Raw genomic sequence first — 21,021 nt, forward strand, 5'->3', positions numbered from 1 at the left:
ATGCTTATAATTTTATTTAGTAAAGTAATTTAATTATTATTATCTTAAATTCAAAGAAATAAGCTTAAAGGATTTTTAGTGAAATTATCTAATATTAGTATTTAATAAAAATCAAGGTACTTTATCGTTGCTAACGGTTTTCAACAATCAATTGGTTTGGCTATTATTCTTAGTATCCGATCAAACTCAATGAAATAGACATTCCAAAATGTTAGAAATACCAATCATTGATTTGGATCGTACACCATGGTCCCTTACATTTGATTGCCTTTGCCTATAGATATTGCTAAATTATAATGTTTTTTTTTTTTTTTTTGAGCATCTTAAACATTGACAATCTCAAATTTTATTCAGCAAAAGGAAATTTCACAAGATAAGCTATACATCTTGTAATATAAAGATCATTAAGAAAATAATAAAAAATTTAATTTTTTATTATAAATATATTGTGACTTAATTAGGTTGTACAAACCGTCTTGAAATATAAATTGAAATTGATTAAACTTTGTTTAGTCGAGGAAAAATTATTTTCCAATCATACAAAATAGTAATGTGGAAAATTTTGCATGCAGTCATTTATTCTTTTTATGTATTAGTACAAGCCATGCATGGAATAGTACAAGTATCGTATCCTAACAAGTCTGCTTTGTCTATGGAGTCTTAGGAGGAGGCGAAGGCTTCTTGGGAGAGCGAGTCGGATTCCTGGAAGGAGTGGGAGGAGAAGGCTTCCTCGGAGAGCGAGTCGGATTCCTGGAAGGACGGGAAGGAGTCCAGTGAGTCCGGTAAGGCTCTATAGCAGCCACGAGCTCCCTTCTACGTTCATGCAACGCAGTACCTGAAGAAAGAGAACTTGGCGGTAAGATATTAGTTTTGTGATTCAAATGAGCCCACACGTATTAAACCTTCACTTGATGGTCCAAATTGGATATTCATGCCAAGTGCTAGGATGGCACATGTGTGACACATTGGATGATTCACACTTGTGACAGGTTGGTACGTGTGGGAGTACATGAAACGGCAATGTGGTTTCAGTGAACCTCAATCACAAATGAGAGGTCTGTGGACCTTGATTGGGTTCACGGGTGCCCTCTACATGTCAAACCCATGTGCCAAACTGGAAAATGTGTTTGAGATGTAAGACTCTACCAGGTGGGCCACACATGATCATCGATTTAGATTTGATTGTTGAATTATTCAAATTGAGTGATTCTGTAGGCCCCACTACACCTGTGATAATTGTAAATAGGTTTGAGGTGGGACACTTGAAGTGTGGTCCCTATACATGGTTATGAAGTCAGATATAAAAATCTACGGTGTGAAGACTCTAGAGAAGAAAAGTGTGATGAGTAAGCTGAATAAGCTTTTTCAACCCTCTTTCCTATAAATGGATGTCTTGATATTATCACCAACATAAGAGAGAAAACCCTAGTTCCATTGAAGGTTCTCCTAAAGGTGTAGAGTGTGGAAGATCAAGATTCCTCTCAGCAAGCTTGAGCCATTAGAAATGTCTTCTTAGTCAAGTACGCCTTAAGGTTATTGTCTTGAATATCCATAATTGATGCATAGACCATTTCGTCAATTCCACAATATAAAAATAACATGAGATCCAAGCCATCGATTGGGCGGTTCCCATTTTATAGATACCATTGATGAAAAATCAGGCCTATCTATTCATCAAACATGAAATGATGTTAGGGAAAAAAAAAAAGGGAATAATGGAATGGAGATGCTTCAATTTATAATGCACCAGGACCTATAACTGTTCATGCTGAGAAGCACAGCAACTAATCCAAAGGCCAAGTTCCTCTGGCCGAGATCTGACAGCAAGCCTCCCCATCAAAAAGTTTGAAGAAGATGAAAGAGTAGCAATTTCAAAATGGAAATATGTGCCTCATGTACCTTGGAGAGGAGGATGGAAGCATGCGCTCCTTGATTCTACCATAAGAGACCATGTTCCCAGCAATACTACAAGGACAAGAATGCAAGCACTCAAAGCCCTTTGAAATAGCTTCTCCATTTTTCCTACTTAGTGTTTTTTTTCTCCCTTCAATCTTATTCCTCACCCATCCATCATGCTACATATATAAAGGAATGCATTTCCCATCTATACCTACTCCATGGCATGAAATTGAGGGTTTTTCTTTGGGTTAGACGTGCCGACATGGACCATTGTGGGAGATCCGACCAGTTTATCAGGTTAGTATAATGTGAACATGAATCTGACTGGTCCAATAATTGGATGGGACACACTTGTAAGAGAAAATTGGACGGATAGAAAAGTATGATTGACTTTCAAACGTCTACACATACATGCATGGCCCACTTGACGTGTAGATAGGCTGATTTTGGGCCAAGATGTGTACTAGAGGGATTGAATAATACTGAAAGGCCCTCTTTTTTCTCCCTACATTGTAGTCCAAGTCAAAAGCATGCGCGTTAAAAGTCCTGCTCAATGGTCTTCCTCCAGCTTTAAGAAGAAGATCAACATACGTTTCTTTTATTCAATACGTGCATGCACACTCGTGCTAATACAGAACACGATGTGAGATCCTAGCTTTCCATTGGGTGGACTTTACTGTTTAGATCTTCTGACGTAAAAGTTAGGACGTTTCACTGCTAATGTGGCCCACAACATACAGTGCGAACTGATGGTTAAAAACTTGTTTTTCCTATTGTCACCCATTCGTTTTGTATGCTGTGTCCCATCTGTGAGGTTTGGAATGGCCAAGTTTTAGGGATGAAGTTATAAACAGTGTACCCAACTGATGAAAAGCTCAGGTCCTACACACGTATTCCATATCTACGCTCGCGCCTGCGTAACAATGCACAAGGCTGCACACGTGTGGAATTAGCAAACCTTGGATGTTTCATATTTGTGGAAGATAAAGGTTGAGGATGTTTGGTTGCACCAACTATTATAAAATTTCATTATAGTTTGGTACAACCAAATAGACGTTATAATAAATCCTAGAAACAACAGGCTGTCAGTTAAAAAACTACACTTCTTCAAGTTGAGGTATAACTTGTTAAATTGTAGGACCTGTAGCACCTACCTGAGATGTTTCCTATGCTCCGCCTCATCCTGGCTATATATCAATATGTCATCAAAATATACTACCACAAATTGGCCAGTGAACGGTTTTAGAACTTGATTCATCAAACGCATAAAAGTACTTAGTGCGTTCGATAGGCCGAAGGGCATGACCAGCCACTCATACAACCTTTCCTTGGTCTTGAATGTCGTTTTCCACTCATGACTGGGTCGAATATGAATCTGATGGTACCCGCTCCTTAGATCTAGTTTAGAGAACACCTTGGCCCCTTCTAACATATTGAGCATGTCATTCAACCATGGTATTGGGAACCGATATTTGATGATAATTTTGTTGATTGCTCGACTGTCGACACACATGCGCCAGCTTCCATCTTTTTTTTTGGCGTTAATAATGCTGGTACGACACATGGGCTCATGCTCTTTCTTAAGAGACCCTTACGGATCAATTCCTCCACTTGCCCCTGAAGTATCTCACACTCTTTTGGACTCATCCGATAATGAGGGCGGTTGGGCAGGCTAGCCCCAGGGACGAGGTCTATGTGATGTTGAATGTCCCTCATGGGGGACAATCCATCAAGTAAATCCTCAGGCTAGACTTTTTTGAATTCGTTTAGCAACAATCTTAAACTTGGAGGGATGTTTGAGGGTTCCTCTTCCTCGCCCTTCACCACTACAGCGTATACCTCTCCAGTTTCCTTGGATTCCTCCATAAAATCCCGAATGGTCAAGAGGGAACTCCCCTCCACTTTAAAGGCTTCAGGGTGGTTCTCTGGTGCCATAGGGGCAAGGATTATTTTTCGACTATCCTTGACGAATACGTAAACATTATCTCGTCCCCTATGGGTCGCATCACGGTCCGACTGTCAGGGTCGACCGAGTAACATATGACAAACTTCCATATCGACTACGTCACAAAGTATTTGATCCTTATAATTTTTGCCAATTGAAAACGAGATAGTGCATTGTTCAGTTACCTTGGTCTCATTCACCTTCTTTATCCAGTCGATTGAGTACGGGAAAAGATGTTTCATCGTTCGTAGTCGCAACTTGTTCACCATTACTCTCGAGACGATATTCTTGCTACTACTACTGTCTATGATCACATCACAGACCTTTCCGTTGACGGTGCACCGAGTATGAAATATATTGTGTCGTTGTGGATGTAACTCCTTTCGTGGGGTATACAGTAATCACCTCACAACTAGAAATTCACTACGATCCTCGCCCGTCATTTCATCGCCACCTGCTATTTCTTTAGTGATTTGTTCATGTTCATCAAAGCGATGATCTTCTTGTATGACCTTATCTTCAGTGCCCCCTTCGTTTATAGTCAAGTATGCTGCGGGACGTTGAGGACAAGTGTTTGATAAGTAGTCTGGTTGGCCACAGCGGTAACAATTGTTCGATCTTAGCCGAACATAAGGATTTGGAATCCTACTCGGACCCGTTGTTGTGGGTGCTGCACGTTGAGGTCTGGATGAGTTGCTCCCCGTATCACGGTTTGCGGTTGTAGGAAGTTGAGGTAGTGGGTCTTTTTCTTGTGGCAGCACTGGATCCTGCGTGGGACCCGTTATAGGGGGTCGAGTTGAAGAATATGGACAAGCAGGAGCTCTTGCAAGTTGTATTTCTGCCCTACCCGCCAATTGAACTGCTTCATCCACAGTCCCGACTGGGGACATCTAACCTCGGTCCTGAATTTTCGGTCGCAACCCACCTATAAATGGTGCCACCTTCTGTGACTCAGATTCTGACAAATTGTTTCGTATAGCTAGCCGTTGGAATTCTTCAGTGTAATCTGTGACTATTTGATTTTTTCTTGTCTACAATTTTGATATTGCTGGAATAATATCTGCTCATAATCACTGGGGAGAAATCGAGATTGAAGAAGACGTCTCATCCGTGGCCATAATGAGATGGGCGCCTTGTTCTGGCGGGCTCGTGAGAGTTGTAATTGTTCCCACCGTATAGAAGCATTAGATTTTAATTTAAACGCTATCAATTTTACCCTTTTATGATCTGACACATCCATGTAATCAAGATATCTCTCTACTTCGGCTAGCCAATCGAGAAAATCTTCTATACGTAATAAACCGTTAAAATTAGGAAGTTCAGCCTTACCTCGATAGTCTTTTTCAACACGATCTAGATGATCACCTCCATGGATTGGTCGTTGAGCAAAACACTCATTAAGGTCCTCATCGCTAGAACTTGAATCATCTGGTGTAGCCCTACGGTTTGCTACTGGTAGTGCTCTACAAAAATCGGGGTTGCGTCGTACAGCAACCATGGGTGGTGGAGCCACCATGGGTGGAGGAGCAACCAAAGGTGGTGGAGCACTGCCTAGGGCTCGGGGCGGGAGTAGCATATTCGCAAGACGATAGAGAGTTGCCTGCAGCCCTTGCATGGTCAACTGACTCTCCCTATGGAAAACTTATATTCTTTCTGAAAGATAACGAATCCCTTGATCACCGTCCACAGAATTTTGATTCATACCTTCATTGTTTGTCATCAGCCCGAGGGAAATCCTCGCTTTGATACCAATTGACGTAAGGATGAACGTGATGAGGATAACTACTCCGAATCCACGGAGCTTCTCTAGACTCCTCACAAAGACTTCTCAAATCCACGTGGAAAGAAAGCAGAAAATAGAAATAAATTCTAAGAAATTTGAAATTGATTAATTGATCAATAAAATGAGTTCACAGCCCTTTAAATAGGGGTACCAAGCAATGAGAAAGAAATCAGAATCAAACTACAACTCAAACTCCTAGAATCCGCGACTTACTATAAATAGTAAACTTACTATTTATAGACGGTCGCGATGTCTACTAGTGCGCAAGGTTTTCGGCCAAAAATAGTACGTGTCCTATTTGGCTTCACCAAACCGTTCTCCTAATTATTCTAAGCTCTTTTCACGTTAGGCGCAACTCCTAAAGCCCGACGGATGAAGAGTTATAATCAAACTAAAACTTACTATTTATAGTAAAAACGAAATTAAAATAGGGAAACGACCGTCGATCTAGGGTTTTTTCGCAATTCCGGGCTGCGCAACTCGACATAGCGGGTTGGTTGGCTTCAGTAGCTCGTTCTACCCCAAAATCATATATTTTACGTCAGGTAACTCATTCTGGATTGCAAGATACGCCCGATTTAAGGTTCGATGGTCTGGATCACTTCTATCATCGACGGGGCATTTTTTGATCCATCTTGGCCATGTAACTGTCCGCGACCCGCTCTACATCAGGACTCCTTAGAGAGATACTTTGAATCCACGAGGAAAAGAAGAAAAATAGAAAATAATTTTTAGAAAATTCAAAATAATTTTATTGATGATCAAAAATGAGATTACAACTCTTCAAATAAGGCTACAAACCTTTGGGAGAAGTTTTGAAATTTTAACTACAACTAAAACTCCTAGAAATTGCGAGTAACTATAAAATTTAACTTGCTATTTATAGACGGTTGTAATTCCTACAAGTGCGCATGGTTTTTGGCCAAAAATAGTAAGTGTCTTATTTGGCTGAACCATGACGTTCCCCTAATTTTTCTAAGCAATTTTCATGTTGGACACGACTCTTAAAGCCCAACGTGTGAAGAGTTATAACCAAACTAAAATTTACTAAAAATAGTAAAAACGAAAGTAAATGGGGATTTTGATTGTCGATCCGATGGAATCTCGCAAATTTGGCATGGACAACCTAGCATAGCGGAGTTGGGTGGCTAAAGTAGCTCGTCCTACCCAAAATCATATATGGTAAATCCGATAACTTATTCCGGTTTGCGAAATACGTTCGTTTTAAGTTTTGACGGCCTTTTATGGTCCTTCTTGGCCAAGAAATTATCCGCAACCCACTATAAATTATACTGGGGAAAGTTATCTTCACCTTCCACAACTCCAATGGCCGGGTCTCAAATACCACTGCAAAGCCCAAGCATTCGTTGATGGTTTGGCGATGTATAAGACTTTGAGGTTGTCAATCATGATTGTAGAGATAGACTCTACTGTCATTGCGGAGGTGGCTTCTAACCCTGAAGGGGTCATTCCCTTTAGCATATGGTATCACCTGCGATCCTTACTCCATCTTACGCGATCCATGCGCTTCAAGATATTTCATTTATTGCGTGAAGGGAATGCAATTACGGATGCTCTAGTTAGGATGGGTAGTGGTGGATCACCCAATTCGGGGCACTTCAATGGATCAGAGATCTCTAGCAAGGATTGGTGTAACTAGAAAGGGTTAAACGGTTTTTCTGTTTTTCTTGGGAAGTGTTCCTTCTTTTGGATTTTCTTGAGCACCCATTTATCTCGAGGATAAGATAGGCGAGGTTGCTGACCTTTTTGGGGGTGCCCATCCAAATCTCTAGGTTGCAAATTTTGTTGAATATTTATACATGGTTGAGCTATTTCTTTTAAATCAATAATAATAATGATAATGATAATAATAATAATAATCTAATGTGCCAAGACCTTTTAATTGCTCATAGTGAGAGAAGTAATCAAAATGGGAAGACAGATGGACATATACCTTGAAGAGGAGAATAGAAGTTCGTGCTCCTTGATTCTACCATAAAAGACCGTGATCCAAGCAATATTAGGCTTAGTATACAAGCACGCAGAGCTCTGTGAAATAGCTTCACCATTTTCTCTACCTTTCTTTTCTTCCTGTTTCATATGCGTGCTTACATATGAATGGAGGATACATCTCAGGTCTTCACCATCCTTACACACTTCAACACGTCTCTCTGCCACGGTCTAAAAGCCAAGTCGGTGCACTAATTGTGGGGCCATGCGTGAGAGAAAGTCGGGTGGTTAGCCTGATATTGCAAGGACTGTGACTAATGAATGGCCCCTGTTTTTTGCCGGAACAGTAGTCCAACTCAAAGTCTCTCTTCTCAAATGATCGTGGACTGCTACAAGCAACTGGGAATTTGACTATTCTGACCTCAAAGGTTGGTCAAATTACCTTGGGAGGTCCTTCTTACAACTTTTGAATATTTTTTCGGACAAAAATGCCCCAATCCTTAGTTAAGAAGTTGTACGGTCTTAGAGTGTAGAAGAAGTTATCTTCTGTTTCAACTCCCAAGAAAGTGACGGATTGACTACTCCCCCTGCCACCAGCCAATGGCTGGTGCTCGGTGGTTTGTGTGCCCCACCACCATGTATGTGTTTCATCCATGTCGTCCATATATTTTTCTAGATCATTTTATGGTATGAGACCAAAAATGAGGTATATCCCAATCTCAAGTAGACCACATTATAGGAAACAGTGTTGACTGAGCGTCGTAGACCATTAAAAACTTTTTTGGGGGGCCATAAAAGTTTTGGATCAAGTTGATATTTGTTTTTTCCCTTTATCTATGTCTGTAAGACCTAATCAACAGATTGGATGCAAATAAACAGTACAGTGGACCTTAAGAGGATTTTAATGGTGGGTATCCAATCAGTATTGTTTTCCTGTGTTGTGGTCCACCTTAGATTTATATCCGTCTCAATTTTGGGATGAAGCCCTAAAATGATCTGTAAAAACAGATGAACAGAATAGATGGAACACATATATCATGGTTACATTCACCCATGGCTGGTGGCAGGGGGAGTAGCTAATCCGTCACTTTCTCGGAGGTTAAAACAGAAAGTAATTTCTTATTCACTCCATGACCGTATGACTTTTGAAATAAGGATAGGGACATTTTCTTCCGAAACAATATCCAAAAGATGTCAAAAGGTCACTCTTAGGAATATTTGGAACGTAGTACCTCCCGAGTTAATTTGACCAAACTTTAAGGTCAATATGATCAAATTCCCCAAGCAAATAGACGACCACGGGAGCCTTCCAGCTTTTCCAAGATTAGCATCACCTTTTCTTTTCTTTTAATCTTCCTTTTTTTCTTTTTTTCTTTTTTTCCTTTCCCCAAATACGTGTGGAGACCCTGCCATGCACGCACATGGATGCATGTTAATTTGAAACAGGTGGGAGATTAGTGCAAAGCTCAAAAGGAATAGAAAAGTTCAACTCTCTTATTACTTACTTAGGCAAAGACAGAAAAGAACATGAATAAAATAATAAATAAATAAAATAAAATAAAAAGAAGGGATAAAGCTCTAAAAGTAAAAGACAAAAAATAAAAAATAAAAAACAAGAAGCTCATAACCCAAGCCAAACCTCTAGAAAAGTAGAAAGTGGTTTTTCCCACACCATAGGACATACCCACACCCCTAAGCCGGAGAAGTAGACTATTTTGTTAAACCTTTAGAATTTTTAAAGATTAGAAAGTATGATAAAATACTTTATGATGATTTGATCTGACACATTGTATGGATGATTTAAACCCATTACATGATGGGTCTCATGGTGAATGTGGGATACTAAAACAATTGTTAGGATTGTGAACAATACTTCCCCTACTTTACAATTGATTTGTTAGGACCCACGGAAGCATACAAAGCATAATCAAGTAAAGTAATCGTATTTGCACAAACAAATTTAACAGAGAACAATCCAAATTTACATGGAAAACCCCTTGCGGAAAAATACCATAGCATGAAGCAAGGAAGTACTATGAATAAAAAAGATACAAGAGATATAATCTTATCGATCAAAGTCCCAAGAAGAAAACCCAAGATTTTCTTCTCTCCAAAACTCTCTCAAACCTATAAGCTTGCTCGCATTAACCCTTATCTCATTTACACCCTCCTATTTAAGCAAAAAACAAAAAAAATAAAAATAAAATTAGAAACAATTCATACAAAACCACACATTGTACAACATATCGATCTGTTGAGTCGACTGGTCGAAATCCTTCCTTTGACTGGTCGAGTCAACCAAAACTATCCAAAGAATTATGCCCAAAAAATTATTTAATTTGATCTCCTTTAATCGGTCGACCAAACTGTTGACCAATTAAAGGCCCTTATTTCAGTAAGAGTTGAGTCATTCGATTTTCAACAATCTCCACCATAACTCTAATCTTCATGCTGCAATAGGCCACGCTCAAAACTCCACCTCTTCTTTGTCTTCATTATAGCTCTACAATCATCGCTTCTCGTGCACACGTTGTCTTCACTCAATCTTTGCCAAACACAGAGAAGTTATACAGAACTTGACTTCTCTGTAGGAACCACCTCTGTACACATGTCCGTCGAATTCACACTTATGTGTATCTTCTCGAGGACCACTTTGCATTCCTCAATCACCTGTCAGATAAAATGATGATACACATTAATATGTTTAGTTTTAGAATGTTAAACTGAGTTCCTTGCCAAATTGATCGTGCTTTCGCTATCACAATTAACTGACAAGACTTCCTGCTGAATCCCCAACTAATTTATTATTCCCCTAAACCAAACTATTTCCTTAAATGCTTCTTTCACTGTCATATAATTAGCTTTGGTTATGGAAAGAACCATTATAAATTAAAGCTTCTACATCCAATTGATTTCTCTATTCGCTAACATAAACTTGTAATCAAAAGTTGGCCTTTTATTGTCCACACTGCCCACGTAATCTGAATCCACATAGTGTATTAACTTATTTCTTGATTTTTCGAATGTCAAGACATATTCATGCATACCTTGAATATATTGAAGTAGCCATTTTACTGCCTCCTAGTGTTGCCAATCATGGTTAGATATATATCTGATAACAACACCCACCGCATTTCAAATATATGGTCTCATACAGATTATGACATACATCTAGCTGCCAATTGTGCTCGAATATGGCTCACGAAATATAGCCTGTTTTCTTTCTCTATTTCATGACACTACTTATAAGAAAGCCTAAAATGAGCTATGTGAGGAACATTGACCGACTTTATTTAATCCATCCCATACTTTCCCAATACATTCTCAAGGCATTTTACCTAAGATAACTATAACTTTCTCCTCTTCCTATCTTTGTGTATGTTAATGCTAAGAATTCTATTTGCAACCCTCAAATCATTCATATAAAATGTCCCTGATAGCTAAGCCTTCATATGTCGATCTCAGACATGCTCTGACTGGCGATAAGCATGCCATTAATATACAATACTAAGATGAATAATTTTTCATCATTCAACGTCTTATAATAGACACAATGATCATACTCACTCCTGGTAAACCTTAGACCATCATAAAATAATCAAATTTCTTATACATTAGGCGGCTGCTTTAGGCCTTACAACGACCTCTTCAACTTATAAACCTTGTTCTTTACACCTTGTGTTTTGAATCCTTTTGATTACTTCATATAAATCTGCTCTTCTAATTCCCTATATAGGAAAGCAGTCTTCACATTCATTTGTTCCAGCTAAAGATTGTATTGGGCAAACAATGCCAATACAAATCTCATAGATACTTACTTCACCACAGGCGTAAATATCTTAGTGAAGTCAACACATTCTTTCTGAGCATATCTCTTCACTACTAACCTTTCCTTGTACATATCATATTTCTTCTTGAAGATCTACTTGCACTTGATCGCTTTATGGCCGATGGGAAGCTCTACCAACTCACGTATCTTAATCTTGTACAGGAAGTCCATCTCATTATGCATTATTGCTTTCTGCTTTTTGGCATTTACATCGTTAAATGCCTCTTAAAAAATAGATGGATCTCCCTCATCTATAATAATGGAAAATGTGTAACCTGCGATCCCTTGGTGGATTCCTTTTCATAGGTGGCTGCTCCACTTGCTCCTATTCTTTTATTTGTGTCTTAGTATCAGTACATGTCTCATCTTTATCTATCTAAATGTTCACAACTAACTTTTCGGCTTCCTTGTGATTATCCTTTTGGAATAAGGATTTTTCGTTGAATTTAATGTTACAATTAAGGATAATTTTTTATGTGACCCAATCATATACCCTGTACCCATTCACGTCATTACCATAGCTGACAAAGACATACTTTTTAAGTAGCCATTGATTCAGCTTATCTCTCTCAACTTATGGTACATGAAAACAATTATCACAAACAAATACTCACAGTTCCGAGTAGTCTACATACTGACCACTCCCTACTTCCTTTATAATTTTACAATCAATAGCCATAGAAGGGGACTGATTTACCAAGTAATAAGTCGTATTAATGGCCTAAGTTCACATTTCCTCACCTAACCCAACATTGCTCATCATGCATCAGGCCCTCTCCAAAAGAGTCTGATTCATCTGCTCAGCTACACCATTCTACTCTGCTGTGTGGTGCATTATATTGTGCCTTACGATCTCTTCATTTTTATAAAAAAGATTAAATTCTCTAGAAGTGAATTCACCACAGTTATCTGTTTTCAACACTTTCACCTTTCCTCATAACTATCTTTCAACTATCGTCTTTCATCGTTTAAAGTTGATGAAGGCATTGGATTTATTTTTCATAAAATAAACCCATAATTTTTTTTTTGTTTTGATCAGCGATGGATTCTTCAAATGCAGCGGTGTTGGAAAGGAACCTGATTTTCCATCTTGATTAACGGGAGAGCTTTTGGATTTTTTTCAATCAAGCAGAGGTCTAAGACAGGGAGACCCATTATCGCCGTCTATATTCATACTTGCAGCTGAAGTTCTTAGTAGAGGCGTCCATAAATTGTTTACATCAGGGACCTGTCAAGCATTCAAACTCCCCCAAAATTGCCCTAGGATCACCCATCTTCTTTTCGCTGGTGATGCTATATTATTCTTAAATGGCAGGCTATCCACCGTGCATGCGCTTCTCAGACTTGTAGGTGAAAATGAACATGCATTAGGACAGAAGATCAATGCATCCAAAACTTCTTTCATCACCCCAAAGAAAAATTGAAAGGAAAAGTGAAAAGAGTGAGCCACCTAATAGGGTTCAGACAGGCATCACTCCCAAGCATGTACCTAGGCGTCCCTCTCACAAAAGGCAAGATCCAAAGTCTGCTTCTACTGTAGCTCATCCAGAAGATTTCTAGCAGGATTGAAGGTTGGAAGGCCAAGCTCCTTAATTCAGGAGCGAAGCTAGTTCTGATCAAGCATGTGTTAACAAGCATACCCATTCACATTCTGTCCGCAATTAACATTCCAAAAACTGTTTGCAAAATGATGGAAAAAGCGTTTGCTAATTTTTTTTTAGGGCAGTTCGGACGGCAGAAATAAGAGGCATTAGGTTAATTAGGTGGCCGAGGATATGCACTCTAGTCCACGAGGGAGGACTAGGAATTAGGAGTTTGGAAGAAATCATGTGAGCATTTACAATCAAAATGGGGTGGCACCTGCTGCAAGGCAAGTCTCTTTGGGTTAAACTCATCTTAGCTAAATATCTTCAGAAATTCATAACCAACAAAGGAGTGAATAGCACAACAAACTCATGTGCATGGAAGGACATGTATAGATCATTACCATTTGCCATTCAACACTCCAGATGGCTCCTAAGAGGGAAAAGTCAGTTTTTGGAACCAGAATTGATCAAGAGTAGGAATGTTAGCTGGAGCTGCTGTGGGCCCAATACTGCAACAAATGATGGACGCCGTTGTGAGGGACTTCAACCCCCAAATCGACAGATGGAGTCTATCTAAAATTCACAACCTTATCCCAGCAGCAACCCTCAAGACCATTACAACGGGTGTTGTCGCATTGTCAAACAAAGAAGACAATTTAATATGGGATCTAACAGCCTCAGATAAATTTTCGCTAAAATCGGCATGGAATGGAAGTAGACAGCATTGGCCCAAACTCCAATGGGCAAAGTGGGCCTAGATAAGTTCCTCCCACCAAAAATTGTAATATTTGCGTGGAAGATAATGCACAAGGTTGTCTCGGTTGACGCATCAGTGCAGAAATTTGGCGTGACCTTGGCCTCCAAATGCGAATGCTGTAAGAATGACCAAAGGAATCCAGCGATCACGTGGAACACTGCCAATGGCACAACATAATGTAAGACACAGACCAGGGCCAATGGTTTCCTCAATTCCCATACAGAATATGACAATGGGTCAGCAAGCTTTAAAGCACCAAACCAGGCCAGTCAAAAGATCTGATCGCCCAGTAGGTAGAGCTGGGTAGAATCCGACTTGATCCGAACTGAAGGCCTGGATCGGTGTGGATCAGTAGGACCACTCAGATTTGATCGTACATTAGATCGAGTTCGGATCAGTGGTCAATCCGAACCGATCCCACTTGAGATTGGGATATACCTCATTTTTAGTTTAATACCATAAAATGATCTAGAAAAATAGATGGATGACATGGATGAAATAAAGACATCATGGTGGGGTCCACAGAGCATCTACTATCAGCCATTAGCTGGTGGTAGGGGAGTAGTCAATCCCTCCTCTGTGCAGCTGTGCTCAAGGCTCGAGGTGCATCGAGCACCAAGCTCTGACACAGAGACAGGGAAAAGGTTCTATGCCATCGAGCACATGGGAACTTCCCAGGAGGTTGAGTTGTGTGGGCCCCACTATGGTGTTTGTCAAACATCAACACCGTGCATTTGATGGGTCCCCTTTAAATTATGGGATATCCCAAAAATCAGTCGTATACGGAACTCAGGTGGGCCATACCATCTAAAATCATGTGAAGACATTCCTAAAACATATAACAGCAGTTGGTGGGGACCACCTAAAATTTGGATGCATCTGAAACTTGGTCCGACCCCTCATCCAAGTGGAACACACATAATGGATGGTCTGGATTTGTGAATCACACCTCGATGGGCCTAAAAAATGATCATGAATGTTTTAATGGGAGGTTAAGCAATAACACCTCTCAACGTTTGTACATAAGTGGACTGGCAGGTGTACCACGCACCATGTCAGCTGGTGTATTGACGTCACAGTGGGTCCCATCATGAGGTATGTGTTATATCCAAACCATCCATCCATTTGGCGGGTCGTCTTAAGGCTTGAGCTGAAAAATAAGATAGATCTAAAGATCAAGTGGACCACACTGTAAAAAGCAGTGGGGGTTGAACGTCTACCATTGAAACAGAGATTCGATCTAAACCGTACCTAATCCGATCCGACTTGGTTTCCCTGACCAAGTCGTACTCAGTTCGGGTCAGGTCAATAATGCGATGGATCGGATCAGGTTAGAGGACCCGGACTCGATCCCGGATTGGATTGAGTTCGGGTCAGGCCCTTAAAAGTTTCGGACCAAGTCGAGTTGGACCTAATCTGGTCCGACTCGACTCAATGCCCACCTCTACCAACAGGGGACATCATCACACACCTAATCCAGTGCACATGGAAAGCTCCCACGCTACTAATCAACAGTATCGATTAAACTCCCCTGAGTGGGACAATAGATCTTTGTGATTAAGATCCAACTCTAAGGGGAATGACAAAGGTAAGCTGAAGTACTAGAATTGTGGCATGATAGGGCATATGAAGAAGGATTGTTAAAATCGTTAAGTCTAGGAAAAAGAAATTAGAGAATTCTTCTAAGAAAGCCAACATTGCGGAATCTAATGAGGAGGCAAGTGGTAGTGACGTACTGACCTCATCAAAATCCATATACTTCAACGGAGAATGGATTTTATATACAAGCACTTCATATCACATAACTCACATAGGAGTTGGTTTACCAGTTATAATGAGTGCGATGGAATTCAGGTGCTTATGCGCAACGAGATATTTTATGGCATGGAGCGTATCTTGACTAATGTGAGACATATTCTTAAGTTGAGGAAGAGTCTATATCTCTGGGTGCACTCGAGGCAGAAACTCATTTTTATGAATGAAAATGGATAGATGGTAAGAGTTTTCTCCCACATGAACCCAATGACAGGTAGGTAAATCAAACAAAAGAAGAGTAATTTTAACGTACTATAAACAGTAAGTGTTTGAAAGTTAAGAAAATACTAACGTTAGTGCACATCTCAATACCGAACACCCCTGTATGGTGCTAACCCCAGAGAATGTGCGTGCCCTACATCCATGATGTAGCATGTGCCTACATGAAAGATGTTGTTTCCATTAATAAAATGTCCTCGATTGCAATTCTCCGTTAAATTATGCAAGATAAATGTTTAGGAAGTACTATCAAGAACAATAAGACAATTGTAATCTAACGTTAGTGCACATCTCAATACCTAAGCATCAGATGCAGAACCTTCCCACCACAAAATCATGTAAAAGAACTTCGTGTATAGGCTACAGATTACCATTACAATTAGGTCCCCTTAATGCAGACCACGTGACAACTTGAAAAAACCACATGCCTCTCCATTCACCAGCTCACAGAGAACCAACATTAGCCCAACATTTCTCCACCAGATCAACCCACTTTTGACTAAAGTTGAATCTTCATAGAATCTCTTTGAGGAAACCCCAGTCCATTCTATTGTATGCCTTCTCCATATTGAGCTTGACAATAACCTTTCCCCCACGCACCTTCCTGTTAATGTCCCAGAAGAGTTCTTGTACGAGTGCTATGTTTTTTGCTATGAATTGGCCTTGGACAAATGGCCCTTGTTCTTTCGTGTTGTGCAAGATACCTTGGATTTTGCCAATCTGTTGTGTAGAGAAGTACTGTCTCAGTTTGATTGGATCCATTTTCGGTCCCACCAAAAATTGGGTGGATTCTCGGTTTGCACGCTATGAAGATTTATACGTTTCCAATTCGACTGAAAACATGTGAGCCGGTTTGGTTCAGTCTGACCGAACTGGCTATGCAGATTAGTGAAAAACAGGGTATTTAAGTCTGATTGCTATTAAGACTTAATACAAACTACTATTATCTATCTAAGGGCAAAGGTTTTGCGAGCTGAGAAGGTCTAGATATTTGTAAGAGCTCAGAAATGAATTTTCTCAAGGGACTAGGGTTTTCTTAGAGTTGTGTATCGCAAGGAGAGATCAAGTTCTTTTATAATCATAGAAACCAAGTGGTGTAAACTCTAAGGTTTTGATTATAGTGGATCTCTGTCACTTTGTACCGTAGTTTTTTTCCTACAAAGATTTTCCATGTTAAATATTGTTTCATGTGATTCATTTATTGGTTATTTTGTTTATTGTGATTGTTTTATCTTCCTTGAATACAGAATGATGCTAGTATTATATACGAATTTCTAATGCCTAGGGTTTATCCGATCTTGTTGTGCCACGAGAATACATTATAGTGGTGTGAGATATGAGCAGGAACTCCAACATTCCAAAGTAGGAAACACTTTGTTCAGCCTAGCAGCGATGGCCAACCAAGTAGCTTGGTTCTCTTTTTGTTTTTGCTAATGGCTATGGACCGGGTATGAATGTTTTGGCGGAGGCTCACATCTTTGGTTGATGGATTATCTAAGTTCATTTATCACAGGCTTTCCAAAATTTGCGTGGGGAGTGACTTTAAGGTTGTGGTAGATATCCTGAATCAGGTTAGGCAGCCCAAATTGTTTTTCTGGTATTGGTGGAACCATACTTGCTCTGTTCAGAGAGGAATTGAGATTCAGATAACTTACACTGTCACCTCCAAGGTCTGGGCCCACTTTGCCAAGTTGCTCCATGTGCCTCTCATCGAAGATCAGTCCATTGCTCAGCGGATTCTTCAGTGGAGTTTGATCGCCAAGAAATCATCTAGATGGCAGCACCTTCGAGGTATGGCCCTGCCTCTCATCCTTTGAGAAATCTAGCTCAGGAGAAATGTAGCTAGGTTTGAGCATTCCAGATTTTCAGAGGTGCGGATGATTTACAGGATTTCCCACTGGATGAACGAGATTGGGTCGCTCCTCCCGAGCCTTATTGATATTTCCCCTAGAGAGCTCCACATTATTAGAGCTCTTGGTATGTCCTGCGGTCAGCCCCTCCCTAACTCCCTGCCTCTCGTCATCAAATGGGCTAAGCCTTGCAGGGGATGGTTGAAGCTCAATGTGGATGGTTCAGCTAGGGGCAATCCGGGTGTAGGTGGCAGTGGTGGTGTTTGCAGGGACCACCTTGGGAACTTGATTTTTGTCTTCCACAATAGATATGGGACTATTTCCAACAACGTCGTCGAGGCCTAGGCTATGGTAGATGGGTAGGCCATCTGCGCTGACATGAGCCTCTCAAACATTATAGTAGAAACTAACTCTCGTCTCATTTTCCAAGCTGTTCTCTTCTCCCTCCCACTCTTGTTGATAGAGCCTTTGGTACCGTATTGCGTCCATCTCCCGGTTAGCTCAGTCCCTTAACACCAGGTTCATTCATACTTACTGTGAAGGCAACTCAGTCACGGCCTAGCCAAGTTAGCCAGCGGGGGTGGCCCAGACTCGAAGTTCCTGCCATTCCCTCCCCCCCAGCGATTAGGGGCTCCATCCTCCTTGATAAGGCGAATGTGGGGCTGTTGAGGACAGGTAAGCCAAGGATAGGTGTGGGTTGATCCGGCTGATTTGGGCTGTCCTGGAGGGGTTCCTAAGCTTTTGCCCCTTTTCATCCTCAGGCAGTTTGTCCCAGTTCCTAGTTGGGCCTGTTTCTGCCCTGATGCATGCTCGGTCCTTTTTGTTTTAGGCTTTACTTTCCCCTTACGTATGATAGGTGTGGCCCTTTTCTTTTTGCTAGGGCCAGCCCAAATGGATGTACACTTGGTTTGTTCAATGAAATAGTCAGTTCTTTAAAATAAATAATAAATAATTCAAAAAAAAAAAGAAAAAAAAGAAAAGAAAAAAGATTACTCTCCTTAGAAAGTAAATGAGGTAGCGGATGCTCTAGCCGGATTAGGCAGTGAATCTCAACATTCCAGGGGCTTTCGAGCAGTTTGGATGATTCTCTTTATGAACAGGTTGGGGTTGGGTCATCTCTCTGCGATCAAGGACCCTACCTGGCCTGTAGTATTTTCTGGTAGAATGATATGATAGGGAATCTAGAGGGATTTTTACTCTCTGGGCTGCCCGAATTTTGCCTCAATATGTACCGTACTTTTTGTTGGGTAAAGAAGAGAAAGAGTAGTAGCCTGGTTCTCAAAATTCTCGCTATGATGATTAGGATCATTGTCCGCCTCATGTGAAGGCAGTCAAAGCACTTACACAATCTACAACTGCCACATGTTAAACGATGTAACATTAGGCAATGTACCCTTTCTCACAAGATTTGAACCATTAATCATAATGACCCATGGCTCAAGACAAACTCTTTGGAAACTTTTGCTAGATTGGTTGAATAACTCATGGACCTTATTTGCTGATATATATATATATATATATATATATATATATATATATATATATATATATATTGCTGAGATATAATAGTTGATCATTTTCCATTTTTTACTGTTCAATAAGTGTCCACCAATCTGATGGTTGGATAACCAAATAAGAGTAATTCTTGGTTCATGACACATCTAAACTAGGACCCATAATTTGAACTGTGTAACTAGATTTCTCATTCCGCAGACTCGGACTTAATGCCTCGGATCACAAAAGGATGTGTCAAGTCCGAGGCATGGTGCGCTAAACCGAGACAAAGGTTGAGTCGGTTCGGACGACTCATCAGCGTCCCGGGCATGCGTCGGGCGGACCACTCTGCCAGACCGACCATCGCTAGGTCGAGCCTCATCCCGGATATCTTGGGATAAGATCTCCGACCCCGAAGCTCACGGGATCGGATGAAGGCTCAAGATGGGCACGATCTTATCCCCGTGATCCCAGGAGAAGATCCCTCGCTCAATATCGGGAAGAGAATCCTCGTGCGACACACGCCCCAGTAGCTATAAAAGAAGGACCCCTGTCACCTTGAGAGGTACGGAACAAATCCTCTCTAAAAAGCTCCTCAATACTCTTAGACCTAGAATCCAGGCCTGACTTTGGCATCAGAGGGTCCCCTGCTCAAGCCAGGGTCTCCTTTGTCCCTTTTTCTTTTGTGCAGGTACACGAAGGTCCAAGAGGAGGAATCGGACATTTGCATCAACAGCTTGGCGCCGTCTGTGGGAAACGTACAAAAAGCCATCTCGTATCTCTATACCGATTTCAATGGTGATGACTAGAAGGACGGTCTCAGAAGAAGATTTGAATGAGAATGTGATTACAGGGCCAACGGGTCCAATCGCGGTTCCCGCAGCCCAGAACCCACCTAACAACCGCCGACGAGGGGCGACCGGAACAAGCAACAATCAGCGGGGTCGCGACGATGGGCGGTTGGACAAGGAGGTTCAAGAAATCCGCTCCGATATGAATATGATGAAGCAGATGCTGGAACGAATGTATCAGCAGCAAATGCAGCCACTCCCGCATCCTCAAGGGGAGACAGACGCACGCGGCGGCGGTTGATCTCAACCTTCCGCGCCGCGCTCTTTCCGGCCGAGCCAACCCCAAGGCGGATCGGAACCATCTCCAGCGCAGTCAACCAACGCTTCCCCCGATCTTCGGCACGAGATAGAACGAAGAAGGCGCAATCGCCCATCCATGGAGGGCACGGCAGAGAGCAGTGAACCTTGGAAAGCCGACATTCAAAATTTTAAAAGAGAAGTGCGGGAAGAAATGGCGAAAGAGATGGCGGACATAAAGCACGGCCGGAATGTATATCCAACCGGATCCGAAGCGAAGGCGTCCCCCTTTGTGGACTCGGTACTGAAGGCCCGGTTGCCCGAGAGGTTTCGATTACCTCAAATCACTCCTTTCGCCGGCAAGACCGACCCAACGGAGCACATCGAATGCTTCAGAACCTATATGGAGCTCCACGATGCCTCGGACGCAGTAATGTGTCGGGCCTTTTCTCTTACATTGACCGATGTAGCTCGACTGTGGTTCAAACAGTTGAAACCAAAGTCCGTCAGTTCATTCGCTGAGCTGAGTGACGCCTTCCTCACCAATTTCATCGGCGGAAAGAAGAAATTGAAGCCCCCTGCACATCTGAACAACGTAGTTCAAAAGCAGGGAGAGCTACTGAAAGATTATATCAAGCGTTTTAATTTCGAATCCCTTCAGGTTCGAAAACATTCGGAAGAAACGGCTCTCAATGCGCTCATGCAAGGAGTTAGAGATAAGCCATTCCTGGCATCTCTAGACAAAACTCCGCCCGATACTCTGGCAGAATTTATGGCACGGTCGGATAAGTATGCAAACGCCGAAG

The 21,021-nt window shown here is 41.3% G+C and overlaps 1 protein-coding gene across 3 annotated transcripts in view; it reads right to left on the reverse strand.

The window, feature by feature from the left end:
- Window positions 1-548: 548 nt before the first annotated feature.
- The window catches only part of LOC131257832 (uncharacterized), a 37,134-nt gene continuing 16,661 nt past the window's right edge, over window positions 549-21,021 (reverse strand). Inside the window, exons 1-2 of one of the 3 annotated variants that reach the window (XM_058258742.1) lie at window positions 7,582-7,803; window positions 549-835 (exon numbers count right to left, since the gene is read on the reverse strand). In XM_058258742.1, the coding sequence (XP_058114725.1) occupies window positions 651-835; window positions 7,582-7,696 (300 nt within the window). In that variant the 5' untranslated portion in view covers window positions 7,697-7,803 and the 3' untranslated portion in view covers window positions 549-650. Of the gene's footprint in view, window positions 836-1,899; window positions 2,313-7,581; window positions 7,804-21,021 lie in introns of those variants that run through there. The other 2 variants (XM_058258741.1, XM_058258740.1) reach the window with 2 other exon arrangements.

Source organism: Magnolia sinica, chromosome 10, assembly GCF_029962835.1.
Source record: "Magnolia sinica isolate HGM2019 chromosome 10, MsV1, whole genome shotgun sequence".
NCBI classification, from domain to species: domain Eukaryota; kingdom Viridiplantae; phylum Streptophyta; class Magnoliopsida; order Magnoliales; family Magnoliaceae; genus Magnolia; species Magnolia sinica.